The 19,608-nt window shown below is 39.4% G+C and overlaps 1 protein-coding gene across 9 annotated transcripts in view; it reads right to left on the bottom strand.

Moving 5' to 3' along the window:
- Window positions 1-19,608, bottom strand: part of CELF2 (CUGBP Elav-like family member 2) — a 544,814-nt gene that overhangs the window by 356,805 nt on the left and 168,401 nt on the right. For 2 of the 9 annotated variants that reach the window (XM_041713747.2, XM_012568829.5), the window contains exon 1: window positions 16,382-17,063. The exons of 5 other annotated variants lie outside the window; for them this stretch is intronic. In XM_041713747.2, coding sequence (XP_041569681.1) covers window positions 16,382-16,434 — 53 coding nt within the window. In that variant the 5' untranslated portion in view covers window positions 16,435-17,063. Of the gene's footprint in view, window positions 1-16,381; window positions 17,069-19,608 lie in introns of those variants that run through there. 2 more of the 9 variants (XM_030263712.4, XM_012568828.5) reach the window with 2 other exon arrangements.

Raw genomic sequence — 19,608 nt, 5'->3', positions numbered from 1 at the left:
ACTTTAGGCACATAAAGGCACACATTGCCTGTTACTGCTCTGTGTAAGCTCATCAATTCAATGAGATTCTGCATAAAGATTTTCTTCCCTTTGTGTCATCTCTGTGAAAAGAAGAAACAGTAGGCAGAGGAGTTAAGAGTCTATTTTTGTTTTTGAAGAGTTCTCTGTCAATTAACCCCAACAGATGCTAACTATGCCATGCATTTGCTGTGACTCACCGAGTGAAGCATTTTCTGAACCCAACATTGAGGCAGCAAATATTTAATACGTTTTAAACCCAGCAATCAGTGGAAAGGAGATGTGGTTCACTGACCACATTCATCCGAGAAAATTCAACCACTTCAGATTTCTTACACTGCCGGAAAAAATCCTTGTGTGCCCCACCTACATTCTCACACCACCTTGGTGCGAGTGGTGGTGCCCCCTCCCAGTTTAATGATGCAATTTCCTGGACATTGTTCCTGTCAAACTCCTTTTACAGGTAAATACCTGCAGCACAGGCACTAAAAATACAGTCCTTCATTCCTTCATGAGCTGAATCTAGCTAACTTAAATGTTGATATCCAACCTAACTGAAAATGGGTAATAGTATATATTTGCCTTTTTTTTTTTCCTTTTAAATAAGTGAAAAACTGAGCCTTCACCAGCTGCTTAAATATTTGCCAGAGTTTCTGGTAGATTTTGAAAATCACACTGAACTTAATGGGGCCACTGTCTGCTCAGACATCTCTCTAAAAATCACTGTAAATCACACACGCCAAAAAAAACCCAAAACAAAACCCAAAACAAAAAAAAACCCTATGTAAATTAAACCCTTCTTGTGTTCATGTCTTCATTTGACAGAAAGAAATTGGAATCGGGCATTTGGCAAATAATTACATGAATACAAATCTCTAATACAGAGACTCTCATAAAGAAAAACAACCTGTAGTAATATTGCACCGGAGCCACGATTGTGGTTACAGAGTAGTTTCACTTGACCTAATTTAAATGGTTTTTTTGTTAGACAGACATATTTATGTGCTTTAATGCCTACCCTAGTTTAGTGGGCTCAGAGCTGATGCTGGTCTGCTTTTAATGGCAGTTTTGCTTTGAAAGTTCAGTGTCTCAGGCACCACTGAGATTTGATGACCTGAAGCTGTAACATTTTGTGACTTTTATATTTTAGCTTGAGAGCTCCACACGTATGACTGGAGACCAAATGGTTCTGCTCAGTGCCTAAACTGTCTTTACAAGGTTATTTTCCCCTGCTTGCTGGGTTAATGCAGCTGCTATACATCCAAGCCACCCTAAAGGGCAACACTTAGGGGTCTGTCATGTGCATTCTGCTGAGATTTGTGATTTAAAATTAATTTCAATTAATGTTTGGAGAAGAAGATGGACTAAGGATGGTGAGAAGATGAGGGAAGGAGAAGGGAGACTTCCAGTCTAACTTCCCAAATGATCAGTGATGAAGGCTATAGGGAGAACCTGCGGGAGGAGAAGGACCTATGCCAGGAGGAGTGTCAAAGCCCTAAGAAGATCAGATGGAAAATTATATATTACCTTTATGTAGAAACTTCCCTGCACTCATCATCCTTTATTCTAGCTTCAGGATACAGACCAGTGTTTTACCTACTTTTCCATGTCTTTCATATCAAGCAATTTAAGAAAGTTTATAATTTCCTTTACTTTTAATAAGGGTTCACTTTTTAGGAAGTAGAGATATCCAATTTATTGGGTTTTTTTCCCTTAAAATGGGTTAGCTGCAAAACACATACACAAATACTTATCAAAAGACTTAAAGCATGGAAAGTTTATCTCTGTACTCACTAACAGCTGCAACTATCTTCATTCATACACATTTTTGAGAGGAAACCAATCATGCTACCAACTTACTCGCTTCTCTGAGGACTCTCTTCCCCCAGCTAACAACACTTGATGGATTATTTGAGGAAAAAGAGAGGGGTTTAGTTTGAACCCAAGAGTACCCAAGAAAGCTGGAAGGTGATTAGAGTGAGGTTGAAGAGTTCAAAGCAGAACATGTTATTTAATACCATGCAAAATAATTTCTGTTCTAAGTCCTAATTAGGAATGTGTGTAATGAATTCTACCTACTCTTCACAGAGTACCATTTAATTCCAAGTGTTTTGAGCTTATTTGTGCTTTTTAGAAGTGGACTGGCATTAAAAAGACAGCTATCTTCTCTGGAAAATACAAATTATTACATTGCTGCTTACAGTCCCACAGCCTACTGTAAGCAGCATTTATGGAACTACTGTCATCCCACACCATCTCTGAGCCTGTACATCATGTGCATGCATGTCTGTCCATGACATGTTTAAATCTAGGAACCAGAATTCATTTGTGCTTTGGCAAGTGCTGCAGACCCCCACCTAAAGAATTACCTTATACATATAAATATAAATAATATAAATATAAATAATATAAATATAAATGGGCTTGGATATCTGCTCATATTTCAGCAGACTGTTTACAGAGAGGTAAGGAGTTATTTAGAAAGGAAGGAAATTCAGTTTTACCTTCCTTTACAACTCACATACTACGCTCAAGCTACATTCACAAGGTCTCCACACTCCTGGTGTGGGGCAGAGGTTAGGCTGGTCCATCCTGTGCCACTGCTCACAGTTACACATCTTGGGCATCACCAGTTGAGGTCTCCAGGCACTTGCCAATATTTATCTCTGCTTATCTTCCTCAGGAAGTCCTCCAGGACTTGTTTCAACTCCCAGATCTTTCCTCTTCATCTTCTTCCTTTTAAGTCTTCTTTTCCTCCTCCTTTTCTCCAAGATAGTTTCTTTCCAGAAAAATCTTTTCAGCTTCCTCTTTGGAGGCCACAAATGTATTATTTTTCAGTGGATCTTTGAGTAACCTGGTTGAGTGGAAGGTGTCCTTGGTCATGGCAGGGCAAATGGAACTGGGTAAGTTTTAAGGTCCCTTCCAACCCAAACCATTCTGTGACTCTGTGAAAACAGTTTCTGTGCAGAAGGACAAGAAGTGATCAGCTTGCTAATTGATGCATCAGTGCTATCTCTATTAATTGGAAGATTTAGTACATTCCACTTTTTCCTTAAGTCTGGATGTTCACAAAAAAATTACAAGCAGCCTGTAGCAGTTACTGAGAGGAAGCAACAGCCTTTAATGCTTGGCAGTTCAAAAGTTCAAATCTGGACATTCACTCCCCCACAAATCCCAATTATCTTGCTCATGTTAGCATTAATGATTTTTTTTTTTTTTTGGCTGCAACTGTTGTCAAACGTGTATTAACTCATCTCCTGCAAGTACTTCACTGCAAAGTCACATGGTTTGGAGCAGGATAATGATAAAAATCTGTTTGTATTTGACTACAACACTTGTTTACAGATTACATGTATGTTGATAAGATTGTTGTTCTCTGCTGTTTTTATTAAGAGGTGTAAGGCAGGCATTAATCTCCTGATTTATGAGTATCAGCGCTATGCATTAACACTCCCTCTGCTAGATAACCTGTTGAGCTGCTGCTACATTTCATAAGAATCCCCACAAGCCAGCAAGCATAACTCATAAGCTAGATACATCCCTCCCCTCCAAAATACCAAACACATTTAATCATGCCCACAAATATTAGCTTTAGCTTTATGTAAGCCTCAAATGAGCACACAAATCTTACTATCGCTATTTGAAGTCTAAAACACTGGCAAGATTCCCAAGTAACTCACTGTGATTTTGAAGAACACTACAAAATCCAAGCAAAGCAGTAAAACCCAGCCTGCCCCAAACAAGCAAATACATTCCTCTGCCAAACCAAAGTTCGCAGGAAAGTTAAACACAGGATTAGGAACAATTGAGACTCATGGAGAAGAAATGTCAGGAGAGGTTCACAACCTAATGAAAGTGTACCTCCCTAGACTGAGGGCTGTTTCTGGAATGATATGCCTGTGTGAAACTCAATCATCAACACTCTTTGAAGTCAAGAACTGTTCAAGGTGGCCAACATCTCGAGGGAGATGCCTTAGCAAAAAAAGTTCTTAAAAACTTCCCAACTAGTGCTGTAATTTTGGACTGTGTAGATCGTAAAAAATCCCCACAAAACCAGAACTTCAGCTAATCCCAGGATGCAGGAAAAAGGCCAGACACTCTTAGGAGCTCAAATGCCAAAAAATGAGAGCATGAAGGATTTTTAAATCACTAGCCATCACTTTTCCTGTCTCAGCGACTGCCAGTGAGCAAAAGGATAATTTGAAAACTTGGCTATAGACCCTCATTTTCATTTTGTTTCTTTTAAACAAATACTTCAGCCTAACAATCTCCAGGACAAACACAGCTAAACAAAAAAAAATCCCCACCCAAGCACTGCCTGATTATTAAGACCTTGGTTTGGCATAGAGCTTTCTTCGACAAATAAAAGCATAAATATATTGTATTCATACATAATCTGGGGACATGCAGCTAAAATTGATTAACGCTGGTATGGAGCCTTAAAAATAACAGGTCTTTAAAACAGCAAGCCATGACCAGGAGAATACAAAACTAGACTTAAACTATGTCAGAAACGTTTGCAAACTGATTTCTTCTGTGGGTGTTGGGCAGGAGTTTTATTTGGTTTCTATAGTACACATTTGAAAGGACCATGAAAATTTGGCCCAGAAATGGGACTGATGCTTTCCATTTGGAACTAGGAAACATTTATAGTACACATAGCTCAGAGTGAGGGAAAAACATCCCAGCTGAAGCAGAAGTGAAAGTCTGGTCAGAAGCTGATGCAGATTTTAGAAGAGTAGTTCCCACTGAGCTGAACTGGGAAGTCAGAAATTGTTGTGTGGTTCCTGTTTCAAAAAGTCATGGACTGACAACCACAAAAAAAGGAAGGCCTCAATGCAAGTTCTAAGATTGTGCAATAATCTTAAGGTAGAGAAAGTTCAACAATATGATTTTATATACATTTTAAAAGATCATATTAGCAAATTCCTGCATTTTTACCTTCTGACTGAAAAAAAGGTTATTGACCTTAAGTCTTTGTGTAGACACGACTGTCTGTGCCTTTTCCCTGAGTAGTTACAGACCAGAAATCCCCATTGACATAATCATTTTCCTTGGAGCCAAGGAAATTTTTGACGATGGAAACTGACAGCACTGGATTCATTATCTGTGCTCCTAAAGATTTCCCAACACCAGGATAATGGGCAACACCCTATTGCCTTGTGACACAAATATCAAACACATCATGTAGGACCTTAGGCTATTACTGCTGCTTCCCACCTCCTCCTACCACTGACAACACTGCACAGAAAATTAAAGTTCACAATTTGTATTGTTGCTCTCTCAAACAACCAAGAATCATAATAATAATGAAGACTTGAGGGGAACAAAAAAATAGTAAATCCCAATTTTTTTTCTAAACTTTACCAACCATGTTTATGTAAAATGTTTTGATTCTGCTTGAAGTTAAAAGTTGTACTTTTTCCACAGGAAGGAAAGGAGGAATGCTCAAAATCAGCTATTTGCAAAGCAAGAAGGCAAAGCTGCAAATCAGCAGGAGTTTGAAGGGACAATTGAGCTAAGAATCATTCCTGCAATTCGATTCAGTACACCACAAGTTTAAGAGCCACTCAAAGGTTCAACTCATGTTTTGATTTGACCCCTCAAATTTGACATTCACAGATTTAGGACCATTGCTGATTTCAAAATAAAATGAACACTGTAGTCCCTTTCCACCCTGTTCAGGAATCAGATGGGTAAATACAGTCACATACAAATGTCAGCTTAATCCCTCCCACCTTTTTTTGAACTTCTTGTTCAGCTTCTGAGATGCTTGGCAGGGAGGTGGTAATCTCAAAAGTACTAAATTGTCTTAAGCTTCCTGAAAATAGGAAGTCAGGTAAAGACAGAAAACCTCTCAGGCACAATGCTTCAACAAGTACACTTTTAATCCTCTATAACATCAATATCCTATCCCCCGCCACCACTGTCCTCCAAAAAAGCCCCCAAAACATACCCTCCTCCCCCAGAAAAATCCCAAAATAAAACCCATGCCAGAGCAAATGAAATAATAAAAATATTTTAAAAAATGAAAATAAAAATTAAAAATGCTTCACCAAACAACCCTAACACTGAAACCACCAGAGACAGCAAAAAATCCCAAAGCAAGACCCACCCTGGCCCCACAAAGTATGAATCTGCATCTGATTCAACATGACACAATCCAACCAAGATACACACATTATCCTCAGAAAAAGAAAGCAGATTTCAAAGACTACAGCTCTTGCAGAATAAATTTTTCATTCTTAATGTGTAAAAATAATGTGGAGAAAAAATAACTTGCAATGAATAAACCTTGGTTGAACATATAGGTCCTTCCACAAAAAATGGAATGAAATTAAAACCAAAACTATATCCAAATTATATCAAGGCTCTCTGTGACCATAATTCACAATAATTTAAGTACACTATCAAACTTCAGAAAATTTGAATTACAACCTACTAAAGATTGTGATCTTGCAATCTTCAGGACCCTGTATTTTCTGGTCAGCCTGATCTAATCCTTTACCTCAGAGAGGGGCCTGCATTTAGCTTTGATCACCATCACATCAAGCTCCCAGGAGTTAAATGAGAATCTTGTTACATTAAAATAAAGTTGTTTATAATCAACCATGCACAAGCTGTTGGTATGGCTAGCTGCCACACAAATCAAGGTTAAAACAGACCAGGCTTAAAGCTGAAATATAACTAATATGACATTATTCCTTCAGACATTTGGTTAGGCTGACAAATTTGTAACTCTGTAATTTACACAATGTCCCCATGACATGTGGCAGTACAGCTATTGTGTACGGAGATTTTTATCATGGGAAGGGGGAGGGAGGGAAGGCTACATTTTCCTTATGCAAATCTTTCCCATAACAATGTCAGAATACATGCTGACCTGCTAAAATGTACAATTTACCTATCTGAGAGTACACAAATTTCAAATAGCGATAGATAATTATTGTAATTCAATGCAAAGTTACCCAGTGAAACTCATTGGTCCAAAATGTGGTTAAGATCCTGCATACAGTACTGTTAAATGTTCTTTAGTAACATAAAGCTTGAAAGGTTTGCTCTTTCTTTTTTTTCATGCATTGCATCAATAAAGTAAATGTTGTTAGAATACAGTAGTAGGAAGGAAAATTCAATGAGTAGGATTTTAACACTATTGTATAACAGCAATTGTCTCATTGGATCAGACAGGAGTTTGTTTTATGCGACCTTCCATCCCTGAAAGGTGCAAAAAGCCTCTATGGATAGTGATATGTTGCCAAATAAGGAAAGGTTCTCCTTGACCTCAGACAGTAATTGGCCAAAACATAAGGATTTATATCCTTGCCCATCCATTTTAATCCCATCTGATTGTAGATGTTCTCATCAGCCATAAAAATAGGGGTTTTTTTTCCCAGTTCTCAAGATTTGGGCTTCAGAGTATCTATTGGCACACTATCCTGTGAGCTAATTTGGTTATTGCTTTTAAATCTTTCAAGTGATTTTTGTTTCTCCTTTGTGTTATGAAAAAATTCAAACAGAAGCCTGAGGTCACCATTTCTGAGAAGCGCTGGCTATTCTGTGCAACTCTTTGCTTCTGTAATTAAACTCTCCTCAGAAGGGAGCACTTCTGGGTCTGAAACTTTCAGCTAACTCCTGCTAGAACCCCTCGGTTCAAGCACATTTTTTACCATCTTCCTGAAGGAATTCAAAATTGGCAGCTCCTACTGAGGCGATACAAAGATACCATATATAGGTAACTGCTCTGTTCCAGATCATCACATCTTAAGGGCCCGTCGTACATACTGATTTTCCAGCTTCCTCCCTGCAAAGCTGATTTTATTCCAGTGCCACACGAAGCTTCCAGCTGCTGAAGAAATAAAACGTGCCCAACCCTCTGCTGCAGGGCTCTTTCTTCCTCCCCATCCCACTTCCACCACGTAGATTTGTGCAAACTTCCTGTGTGATCTGACTGCTGGTGTGTATTATAAGAAAAAACGGAGGGGAGGGGAAGAAAAAAATAAATGCAGAACTTGTTCTTTCCACCAGATTGTCACATTTTATGGTGTTGCAACCCAGAACCCAATGTTGTTCCATGTCCAAATCCCAAGTTCACTGTATACATGGCTTACCTGCATCAACACAGCTTATTTCTCCCTGTTGTTATTGCATTTTCATAATAACTGCTTAAATTTAATCCATGACATGAATTGCCCATACAAGATGCACAATCAACCTTGTAATAACTTGCAGAGTTTAATGGGAAAACAAGGTAAAAATTAGTACAGTCAGATTAATACAGGTACGCAATACATTCAAGATGTGTTTCTGTACTTTAAAGGGCATTTTTGTTTTTAGGTGCTTTATTTTTCTTGAACAGTGGCTGTGATTTTTTTGGGGCTTTTTTTTTGCTTTTTGTTTGATTGATTTGTTTTGTTGGGTTTTTTTCCTCCCTCTGGAAATTAACTGTGGTCTTCTCCTAGGACTTTTGTGCTATGATCCATGTCCAGTAAACATCTGTAATTGCAACAAAAATAATTCTGGCCAAGGTAATTTCACATGTGCATGTGAATAGCACAGAGTCATGCCTCCTGGAATTGGACCTGCAGCTTCTTCCATGTTCATTCTTCTTTTTACCTTTAGTCAACAACATAAATGTGAACAAAATTTTCTTTGCAGCAGATCAGATTTTTTTGGGGCCTATTTTGTCACGGCAAGAATAATTGCCTATTTCTGTCGTTGGACACTCTGCTGTGCCTGGTTGTACAGTATCTGCAGATAAGATGAAGAAGAAAGAATGTAAACTACAATAACTGCATCCCAGGCTGAGATAGAAAAATTCAGATTGTTGTTTACTATAGAAACTATTGCTACAGAAGGTAGTTTTAAGTTAGGGGACATCTTAGTGAGAAATTTGCTTTTTCTCTTGGGTGTGAAGAGCTGAAACTGCTTTTGAATTCTTATGAAAAAAATTGAGAGCAAAGATGAGGAGACCACAAAGTCCACATAAAATAGTGATCTAGCCAGTTTTGGGGCATCATGTACCAAGACATTTACAATTACATTTAGAATAACTGTGTGCACAATGTAAGCTCTCACTAACCACAGATTTTAATTAATCTCATGCTAAGCAGAGCAACTTGCTGCCCACAGATGCAGCTGTGGCTCTCAGTGAACAGCAGGGAGATCTAAACTCAGTTAAGAGCAGTCCCAGAGCTACATGTACAAAATCACATTGTTCTGGTTTAAAAATACAAACAGCTTATTCAGGAATGATAACCCCCCCAAAAAAAACCACTCCAAACTAACCCCAAACCCAGCCCTCAGCCCCCACCACGTTTATAAAAATCAGGAAAGTTTCAACTCAAATAGGTAGGAAAAAAAATACTTCGCAATAAAGCAAATTTGGTTTTTTCTATCACTGCTTCCCAATGATTTTAAGTTCATATGCAACTTATGTAGTTAGTTTATTCAGCTTGTCTGCAGCCTACAATGTCACGGGTTTAAGTTTGTTCACAGATTGTGGTAAATTTATTAGTCTACTTGAAGGCTAACTAAAGAGCAAAGAGTTGGGTCATCTGTTTCTTTTAAACACAGGAAAAAATAGCTAGAAAATTAAAACTTAATGTAACTTTATTCCCAAGAGGTTTCTAGAGTCCAGACTTCAGATAGAGTAAAACTGGGCATCAAAAACACAGGCTGGAATTAATTAATACAGTAAGTACTTTGACCGAGACACTTTTTTCTTCTATTAGACCCAGAAACTTTATGTATAAGAAGAAAGATGTTAAGTGTTCTGCAAAACACATGGGCTTCACCTCCCAGTTGCTCTAAGTCTAGATCTTGCTCAATGGAGCTTTGTCAATTTGAGTCAGCAGGAAATCTAACCTCAAAAGTCACATAAAAGACCCTGCCAATTAATTCCTCTTGGAGTCAATGAAAGTTTACATCAGTATTTAAACACTTTTCTCCCCATCACCCCATTTGAGACCTTTAATACCTATCTCCCCATTCCAAGCTCCTAATTCCTCCCAGGCTACATAAATCCTTTATTTTGGCATCTCCAGCTGAAACCTGACCCCAGTCAACAACATTTCACAACTCTTGGCAAGGTCAGTTTTTCCAACAAGGGGGAAGTCCAAGGGCTACAGAGATCCCCCTGAGCCTCTGAAGTGCCAGAAACACCAAAGTTCTTCCCCAAGACCACACCAGGGCAGAAAGGGTGTTCAGTTATGACGTGCCAAGTTAGCCAAAAACCCAGCACCAATAATGAAAGGGCACATTGAAATTAAGGTTCAAATACCTAAGAGGGATCATGGACCCAGTACTTCAAGTAAGTTGCATGGAAATCTATGCAAACCTCACAGTAACTAGAAGCCACCTCTGATTAATATGAAGTAACCCCTTGCTTGCTTTCTTAGAAGAGAAATTAATTATATCCTAAGAGATCTAGATATTAAATTCATTGCAAAAATGCTTGAAGGTGATTTTAGTTACTGTTTGCAAAATTAGGGAGTCTCACCTTGAGATCTGCCAGTGCCTCCTCGTTCAGGATTAGTAGAAGAGGTACAGTTGTGCTTGGATGACACGTGGAGATTAATTAAATTGTGGATTTTAACCTATTCTTTGTGGAGAACGGTTATTAAGACTACATATTTTTCAGAACTGAAATGTTCACTGCTTCAAAGGATCATTTAAGTCCTTTCTATAAGATTACTGTTTTCTTTGGGACCTGGCAACCAAGAATCCAATATAAAACTCAGAATCTTAAAAACTAAAGGGAAAAACCCCTTACCTCTCCCCACTTTAAATCTTTCCATAGTATCTTACAAATCCTTGGGTGGACTATACTTAATGAAATCACTCAAAAGTCATACCAAGATCTTCAAGCCCAAGAAAGCTCTGGTTCCATTCATCTACTAATTTAATACATAACTGTACTCAGCCATTCAGGTATGTTAAACTGAATATCAGTCTACTACTGAAGAGTATTGCAAAATTACCCGAACAAGTACATTAATTCCTTAACAGATAAAAATTATCTATACACCGTGTTTCTAGAAGATAACTGGCTACAGGCAATTTAACTTGATATCTGAAGAAGAAAAAAAAAAAAATCCAGCACAAATGACATGACAAATTTTTCTAATAATCTGAAATCCATCCATTCCACAAAAGAGAGAGTACAACGATGGAAATCACTGAGCCTCCCAGTATTTCCACATTTAGAAATCTTCATTTTTAAAACTCAGTTGTAAAAAGCAAATGAACTGCAATTAAAAGTCAGTGTCTGCAGGTCAACAGGTGTTCAGTAACAAAGTGGTCCACTAATACCAGCTTGGGATCAACTCAAGAACAAGTGTCCTACAGTGAATGATGACAACAACCCTCTATATTCAAGGAATGCATGGACTTACCCAGATGAGGAAAAGAAAGGAGGAATTTCTAGCACTTGTGATGAAACATGAGGAAACACACAATCAAAGAAAAAAATATTAAAAAATGCAATTAATATGAGATTTTTTTTTTTTTTAATTAAGGAAAGTTAGAGCATAATCAGTAGAAGCACGGTCAGCTGCTCATATAAAAAGGTTGATGGTGAAACACTTAGGTAATTATAAGGGTTTTTATAGTGCCACAGAGCATTTTCCAGGAGTATCAGAGCTCCTGAAGTCTGAACAGATTTGTTGGGAGACAATGATGCCCATCAGACAACATCCAAAGGGAATAGTTAAAGTATTTTCCTGAGAGATAAGAAATTCATCTCTTGCACAGGTTTAGCAATGGAAAATCTTAGCAACCAAGACTACAAATGTGTCTGGTTTCACCTTCATTTTCTCCCTCCCTGGTACAGCATCTTGGGACTAGCAGAGGTGCAAGACGTCTTTAATGAAGCTCTCTTAAAAAAAAAACAAAAAACAACAAAAAAAACAACAACAACAAAAACCACCCAAAACCAAACAAAACAAAACAAAACAACAAAAAAAAAAACCACAAAAAACAAAGCCTAACAACTCCTTGGAAAAAATACTGGTGAGTGCAAGGAATTTGTGTGCCTGGTCCTTGGTGCTATCTTGCAAAGGCAGAAAAAAGAGAGAAGGGGTTTTAGTAAACAAGCAAGGAATAATTTACCCTCAAAAGAATTAAATTCTAGTTTCAGTTAAATCATTGTTTTGAGGGCAGGTGATGAAAAGCCCAGCCCAAGGCTGAGCCCCCAGTGCTGGGGGCTTTATAGGACAGAGCTGCACATCTCCATAGCCATGAAAATCTTATAACCAAAGTAAATAAGACAGGTATTAACAATTCCATTTTACCTCTGGGAACTGGGGCACAGCTGAATTTTAGCTGTTTTGTCTGCTTTCCTCCCCCACTCCCCAGTTTATACATTTTGAAGCTATTTAACCCACCTCAACCACCAGGCAGTCACAGGGGTGGAATAGGGGTAGGAATATTTGCCCAAAACAGGCCATAATGCACACACCAACACGGCTGAAATTTCTCCTCCTGGGTTGATTTGCCAAGCGTGAAAAGCATTTTTTTCTTTTTTTTCCTGAAAAGCCAAACCATTAACAGGCTGTTTGGATGGTGTGTGTGGTGGAAAAAGACATTTGGGAGAGAACATTTGAATTGGTACATCCGCCTGACACATGATGTGTGAAACAAGATGTTCCCAGCTCCACCTGCCAAGTTGGACGGGCTGGTTCAATAGGACTTGTGAAGTTCCAACCATCTGCATGCAGAGCAGACACCAGGATTCCCTGCTTCCCAGGCTGGGGGCTGACCACTCCTCTGAGTAAAAACTCCTACTCTTTCCTCGGATTTCACCTTGAGGTTGCAAAGCCAAGTTGAAACCGAATTTTAATTTTTTTTTTTTTCCCTAGCAATGTGCTGTGGAAAGGTCATATATTTCTTCAGACAGGAATGCAAAGGGGTGCAAGGTCTTCCCTACATAGGTAACTCATGTGATTTATTGTACTGAATTTAGCCTTGTTGGAGCCAAATTAAGGCAGAAAAGCAACAGAGGAGATGTGGCCTTGAGGAATTAATTTTTTTTCTTCCTTTTTGTGTCTCTCCTTGCCAGGCTACAGCTTTGCTTTTGCTGCTGTAGGGGCCCAGAGCACAGGTAGCTTCAGAAACCATATATGAGGAACAAAACCACATGCCAGAAGTTCTAAACAGGGATAAGAGACTTTTCTGGAATCAAGGCAGCTGATTTTGGTCTCTCTTATGCACTAGGGGGTCTCATTCCCAGCTCCCATCTCATTTTGAAGATGGTAAATGAGATTTCTGTGTCTGCAGAGGGCTGGGCGAGCACACTGTGTTTGCTAGGAAGGCTTTGAATGATCTTTTTCTTGTTCTTGAAGGCTTGAAGTTTTGCTAATCTCTCCTGGCTCCAAGGAATACAACAGGACATGGTGCTTATTGCAGTCCCACTATGAACAGGGAGATCAGGCAGTGGTGTGTTCATGTCACAGCAGAGATCTTATGCTGGGACCTTATCCAAAAGGAGGCAACAAGGAGGGAGGAAAAAAAAATCCATGCATTTTCTTTCCAGTAAAGTTGGTACTCAGACCACTCTGAATAAATCCAGTGAAAGAAAATGCACATTAAGCTGTGTGTAGGGCTCTGGCACCCAGAGGACGTTGAGACTCACCAGAAATTATGGCAGCTCTCACTGTCCTACTCCAGACAGACACAACAAAAGAGGGAGGCCTGATGAAATATTATATATGCACACATCATATTGCCGTTTTTTTTATACTTCTAGCTATCCCAGCTTAGCTGGGTGAAGTCCAGCAAAATCCCCTGTCATGCTGCAATGTGACCTCTCCCTCCTTTTAGGCTTCAGCACCAGCCACAGCCTTGTCTGTTGTTATATTATTATGCCTTTCTCTTCATTATTACCTTTATTCAGAGGCCAAGGGAAATGCTGCCAGAGGATTGGGGAGGAGGGCACAGGAGCTGTGCTCAGCTGACATGGGGGTAACCAGCACCAAGGCTGCTCTGAGCCCCTGGGGGTTATGAAATTCCAATGTAAATATTCCCACCTGCTGCCTCCACAGGATCTGCATCCTTCAGTCTTTTCCCAGCTAGTCAGGCCCCAAGCTGTGATGGAGTCACAGAATAAATTATGGGGGTGCAGAAAGTAAACAAAATGGAGAATATACTGGTGTAGGACAGTAGTTTAGATCTGGTGGTGGCATTTGCTACATTAACTTATTTGAGTCTAAAAGAATTGGTTTGTACACCTAAAATAATCACACAAACATTTCATATAAACATGAGCTACAGGCTTCTCTGGGGACACACTATAACCAAGAATTTCAGAGTCCTCAAACAGGTTGGAAACTGGCCCACAGAAGAGGAACTAAAATATATAAGAAAAGTAGAAGTGGCATTGCACTTCTATAAATCACAAGCCATATGAGCTGTGTGATGACTTCTAGCTCTTTTTCTTTTTTCTTCCAGTCATCATTCTGCTCACATTACTACTCATATTACCTATTGTCTTTTGCCACCTCTTAACCTCCTGCACCCTGCAGTGGCGCTGCACAATGTCACATCTGTGCAGAGCTGCTGCTCTCATCATAGAGAGAAACTGCACAGAAATGTCCAGGCTTAATCACATCTTTGACCTGCTCTGTGTCCATACAGCTGCCGTCTCCAGATTCACACACAAAGTTGGGAAACTTTAGGCATGCTGTAGGGGAAAAGTGCCTGGGAGATTTTTCTTTTACTGACATGCAAAATGTTTTTTTTTTTTTTTTTTTTTTTAAAGAAAGCATGATTCTTCTAGAGGGCAACATTGCTTCTTCCTTAAATCTTCTTGACTTTCATGTCCTCTGTGCCATCCTTCCACTCTGCACAAACTTGGCATCAGCTGACTCGCCTCGCAATCAGGAGTAATCTAGATAAAACTTAAAACAATTCCTAGAATAGCTCTCCTGGAGCACAGAGGCTGTAAAGCAGCACAAAGGTGGCACTCGCTGGTGGTGTCACAGAAGCCACCCCCAGCCCAGCGCCGATGCCACTCCCAGCCCTGCGCTCCCCCATCCCTCCCAGCCCTGCGCTGGAGCCCGCACGGAACTTTTGGAGTCAAATAGAAACTCATCATTCTGCTCTGAACAGCCCCAAACGACTGGGAAAAATAAAACGGAATAAACTTGTAAATAAACAACAAGCCCCCTGTGCCAAGTTTCATACCACAGGCAAGGATAGAGGGTCTCGGTGCCCAGTCCTACACAGAGGCTCAGAAAATGGGCAGAGAATTTTAAACTCCTAAAATAGAAAGTTCAGTGAGGGGAAAAAGCCTTAGTCACATAAGTAGACTTTATACTTTGACTCTGAAGTGTTGTTTTTCCTCTTTCAGTTCAGAACACAGTAACTTCTTGAAAAAAATTGTATCAAGAATCTAAAGTATATTTCAAAATATTATTATTACATATATAGCATAATAATATCACAATTCGTAGCCCCCAATCCCTGTAATTTACTCAAAAAATATTCAGCGCAGGCAGCTTCACATTTGGCAAAAAAGCTGAGGGGTATCTACACAACTTTATATTTAAGTGATTTTATAATTTTGCCATCTACACTCCCAGATGTTTCCAATGTTTTACAGAAGTTTCTGCAAACCATCTGCAAATCTGCACACTTTTATTTGTCTGGATTCACAATAAGGCAAAACCAAGCACTTACAGCAGTATTAAACACAGACATCCAACATTGTGGATCTTCAATATCTGCAGCAAACACTAATGGGGATATTTTTTTTCTCCCTTACCATTTTTAGCAGTTCAAATTACAATTTTTCACTATGCAAATTAAAAACCCCCAAAGATCAGTGCTGAAGGTAAAAAAGTAGCAACTTTTAAATGCCAAATGCATGCCTTAAGAGAGGCAGCAAAGTGTGGAAGTTTCAACAACAGCATGAAACAAGCACTTCAGTCCCCTTTCCTTCCCCCAAGATTATTTTCCACCTCTTGATCAACTTTCATGCTGTTTGTTTTTGCTTCTCTGGAGTTTCCCATTCATTTCCATGCAGAGCACAGCAAGGAAAGCAGAGAGTTAACGCTGCAGTTGCAACTGGTGTGAGCCTTTACTATTAGCTTGAATTTACAGAGCAATCTCTCCTTAAAAAGAAATAAGAAAAAAAAAAAGAATTCCTCACTGCACTGTAACCCTGAGAAGTATATTTAAAAATTCTCTCTCGGGTCTCTCTAAACATCTGTTCAAAGGTTTTACTGTATCTTAAAAGGGCTCTAATTACCAGAAACTCCTCTCTTACTTAAGCCCAGGGCTCGCATTTCGATTATAACTCAAGCTCCAGTTAATTTAGGGCTAACCCCAAAATGCCTGTACCAAACAGAAGAAAACATAGGCCTACCTTAAAACTTTCCAGCTTTTCAGAGGATCCAAGTCAGAGATTATAGACACCATTGTAGGAATAACAATAATAAAATATGTATATTAAACCCGAGGAAAAAAAAAATAAAAAAGAAGAAAAGCCACGGCAGGGAAAGCTAACCACAAAAACAGCAAGTACTCTACTCAGTGTGGGAATGACAACAAACCCAGCACAGCTCTTCCTCCTTCTCAAGCTGATAAGCACTTGTCCCAGCTTCTCTCCACCCCCAAAATCAATCTTGTGCTATATTGCTTCACAGTCCCAGTTTCATTTCTTCACCACTACCTTTTAAAGCCCTTGTAATCTGCTCCAACTGATCAAATTTGACCTTTTTGTAGTCCACTTTATTCCAAGCACAGCCCTCAGTTAAATCTCTCTTTATTAACACCGTCCTCCTTGGCTTTCTTTTGGAGCAAACACAGCTCAAGCTCGAAGCCTCCAGTCTTTGCCAGCAATCATTTACAGATTACTGCAAGCTGCAGTCTTCTCCTTTTGGGTATTTTCTTCTACCTTTGAGGTTTGTTTTTATATTATTTTCTGAGGGTTGGTGGTGGTCTCCCTTTCCCTGTTCCCTGCAGGTTGGAGTTTGACACTTTTAAAGGAGGGACTTTCTAATGCAACTCCTCTCCCACCCTTCCCTCCTCCCCTTGTCCCTCACCCCCATATGGAGAGACAGACACATGCATTAAAAGCAGTTCACAACCTTTAGAATACAGAATAATCTTTCTCCCCCCTCTCTGTTCTTTAAATCTATTAGAATTGATAGACTTACACACAGAAGCTCTGCTTGAAATGCACTGATCTCAAGCAAGACTGCTATTATGGAGGAATAATAAAAAGTCTAATCATGCAAAGCCAGATGTAACCCTTTGGATGTTTGAAAGGGGAGAAGGTGTCTTTATAGTTCCATTAAATCAATTTCTTTTTTTTTTAACTACTCAAAAAATAAATGGTAAAATATCCTCCAGATTACTATGGTGACCTGAAAAGTTGTGTAATTGCTGATAGTGTGTATTTACTTAGGAAGATTGAGTTTATTGGCTTCTTTTGTGTTTCTGTAATACTTTTCGACATTGATTTTGCTCTATTTAAATATTTCTTTTGCATTTTTTTCCCTTCTAAATGTTTTCCATTCATCCTACAAATGACTGTAACCTCTCCTTGATCTCTGCCAATTCATTAGGATTTCTGGAAATTCCCAGAATTAAAATTCTTTGGGGGGAAAAAAGCAAAACAGTACATTATGAAGTGTTCAGTCAGAACCAAACTACCCCAATTGGCAGAAACTTCCACTTTGGTATTTATATCACAGGCATATGCTCCTACTTTCCCTCTGCCACCAGCTCTCTCTCTCTCTCAAAAAAATAAAAAAAGAAAAGTTAAGATCAGCCCTTGTGTGTTAAAAGAAGCAGTAATACGGTGGTCACAGAGAGATTTGGGAGATCTGGTAGTGTGAGACACACTCATGGAAATATAATAAGGAGTATTATAAGACATAATAAACTTTTAAGTCTTCCACTGCCTCCTTCTTTGGTGAGATAAAAACTTGAGTTGTGCCTAAAGCATTTCAGGCTCCCGAATCTGCTGGAGGCTGGGTTTGAGCAGCCTGAACCCCCCTGGCTGGCTGCACAAAGGCAGCTCAGTCTTGCCCTGGCCAGAAGGTGACACTGAGGCTTCCCAGCGCCCCAAAAAAAGAGAATTGTGACCATTTTGCCTGCCAGACAGCAGCCAGCTGATAGCAGCCAAACAGAAACAACCAGTTTTAAATTACCCAGATACAAAATGCCTTCTTTGCTGAGAGGCCAGAGCATCATTGACCCCTCATTTAGGAGGAACACTGAGTCATCTCCTGCCTCCTCCCTGCCCCAGCCAGGTGAAGCTGGGCTCAGCCCACGGGGCCATATCTGCTGATCAGTTTATCAAGTCAAGCCTCAAGTTCAGACTTTGGAATTTTACATCCTCCCCTAGGCAATGCTTCCAACAGTTTTGCTTTGTCTCAGAGGGGTGTAGTGAGCAAAAACACATCAGAGACAGCTGATGGTGGGATTGCAGGTGCAGATCTGGGGCAGGAGGATGGAGGACAGCTGGGGATTACAGATGTTCCACCTCTCTCTTAAAACCTGTGGGGCACCAGGTGTTTCTCACCTGATACACATATATCTCTGAGCAATTCTGCAGAGATAAGGCTTCTATCCAGCTCTGGAAACTTTGGGCCCTATTTATGTTTAACTGCAGGAGGTGGGCAGAATGCTTGTAATGGAAAATTAAAATCAGTTGATTCTTTATGGAACTGAGGAAACTTTCTTTCTTTTTTTTTTTTTTTTTTTTTTAGCATGGAAAGCAAATAAAAAAAGATTGGTCAATGTCTCATTTATTCCTCCCAATAGTTTGTAAACCACTGTTATAGGTGTTAATCCCTCTTTAGAGACTGGGGACGACATCAGTGGTTGCAGCACACTGCCTTTTCTCTTTCCTCTCTATTGCCACATTTGCTGGTTTTAGAGCTACACTCACCTATTTTCCAATGCAATCTTCTCACTTAGTATTTCATATGGTGCAAACACATTGATGACCAGGTTGGAATTAAGAAAGGCTTCAAGCTTAGCTTGCAAAGAAAACAAAAATCAAAATACACTGACCTCTCCTGACACATTGAGAAGCCAAGTTTTTGTCCTTGTCACATCCTGTTGCAGGTCAAGGTGAGAAAGAGGCAGATACGCTGTCTTTATACCCCACTGCACCAATATGCTCAGTGTCTTACTTTGTTCATCCCAAAATTCCACAACCTATGTCTATTTCAAGAATTTTATCTCTAGCAAGTACATCTTATACTTTCCATAGATACATTTTCTGTCTTCCCACAGAAAATGCTCCACTATTTCTGCCAACACATCCACATGCAAACTATACTGTAGGAGTAAATATACTTATTCCTTTCCCTTTTGCACTTATTGTGGTTATTTCTATTTTTTTTATTCTCAAATTCTTGTATCTGGAGTGAAAGCCATGTCTCCATTTTGCAGGACCTTGCTGACATTTTGCCAGCTTTTCCTACAACACTGAGGACAGCAACTATGAGCCTTCTAAAAATAAAACTACAAGATCAAGTTTAGCACAGAGGAACAGGCAGTGGATTTTCCAAAACAGCCTCACGTGTTTTATACAGCATGTAGCTATAGTAGGAGAAAACAAATAAAACAGAAACA

This window comes from Taeniopygia guttata, chromosome 1A, assembly GCF_048771995.1.
Source record: "Taeniopygia guttata chromosome 1A, bTaeGut7.mat, whole genome shotgun sequence".
Taxonomy (NCBI): Eukaryota; Metazoa; Chordata; class Aves; order Passeriformes; family Estrildidae; genus Taeniopygia; species Taeniopygia guttata.
The sequence above is the reverse complement of the archived record's forward strand: the minus strand, read 5'-3'. Positions and strand labels throughout refer to the sequence as shown.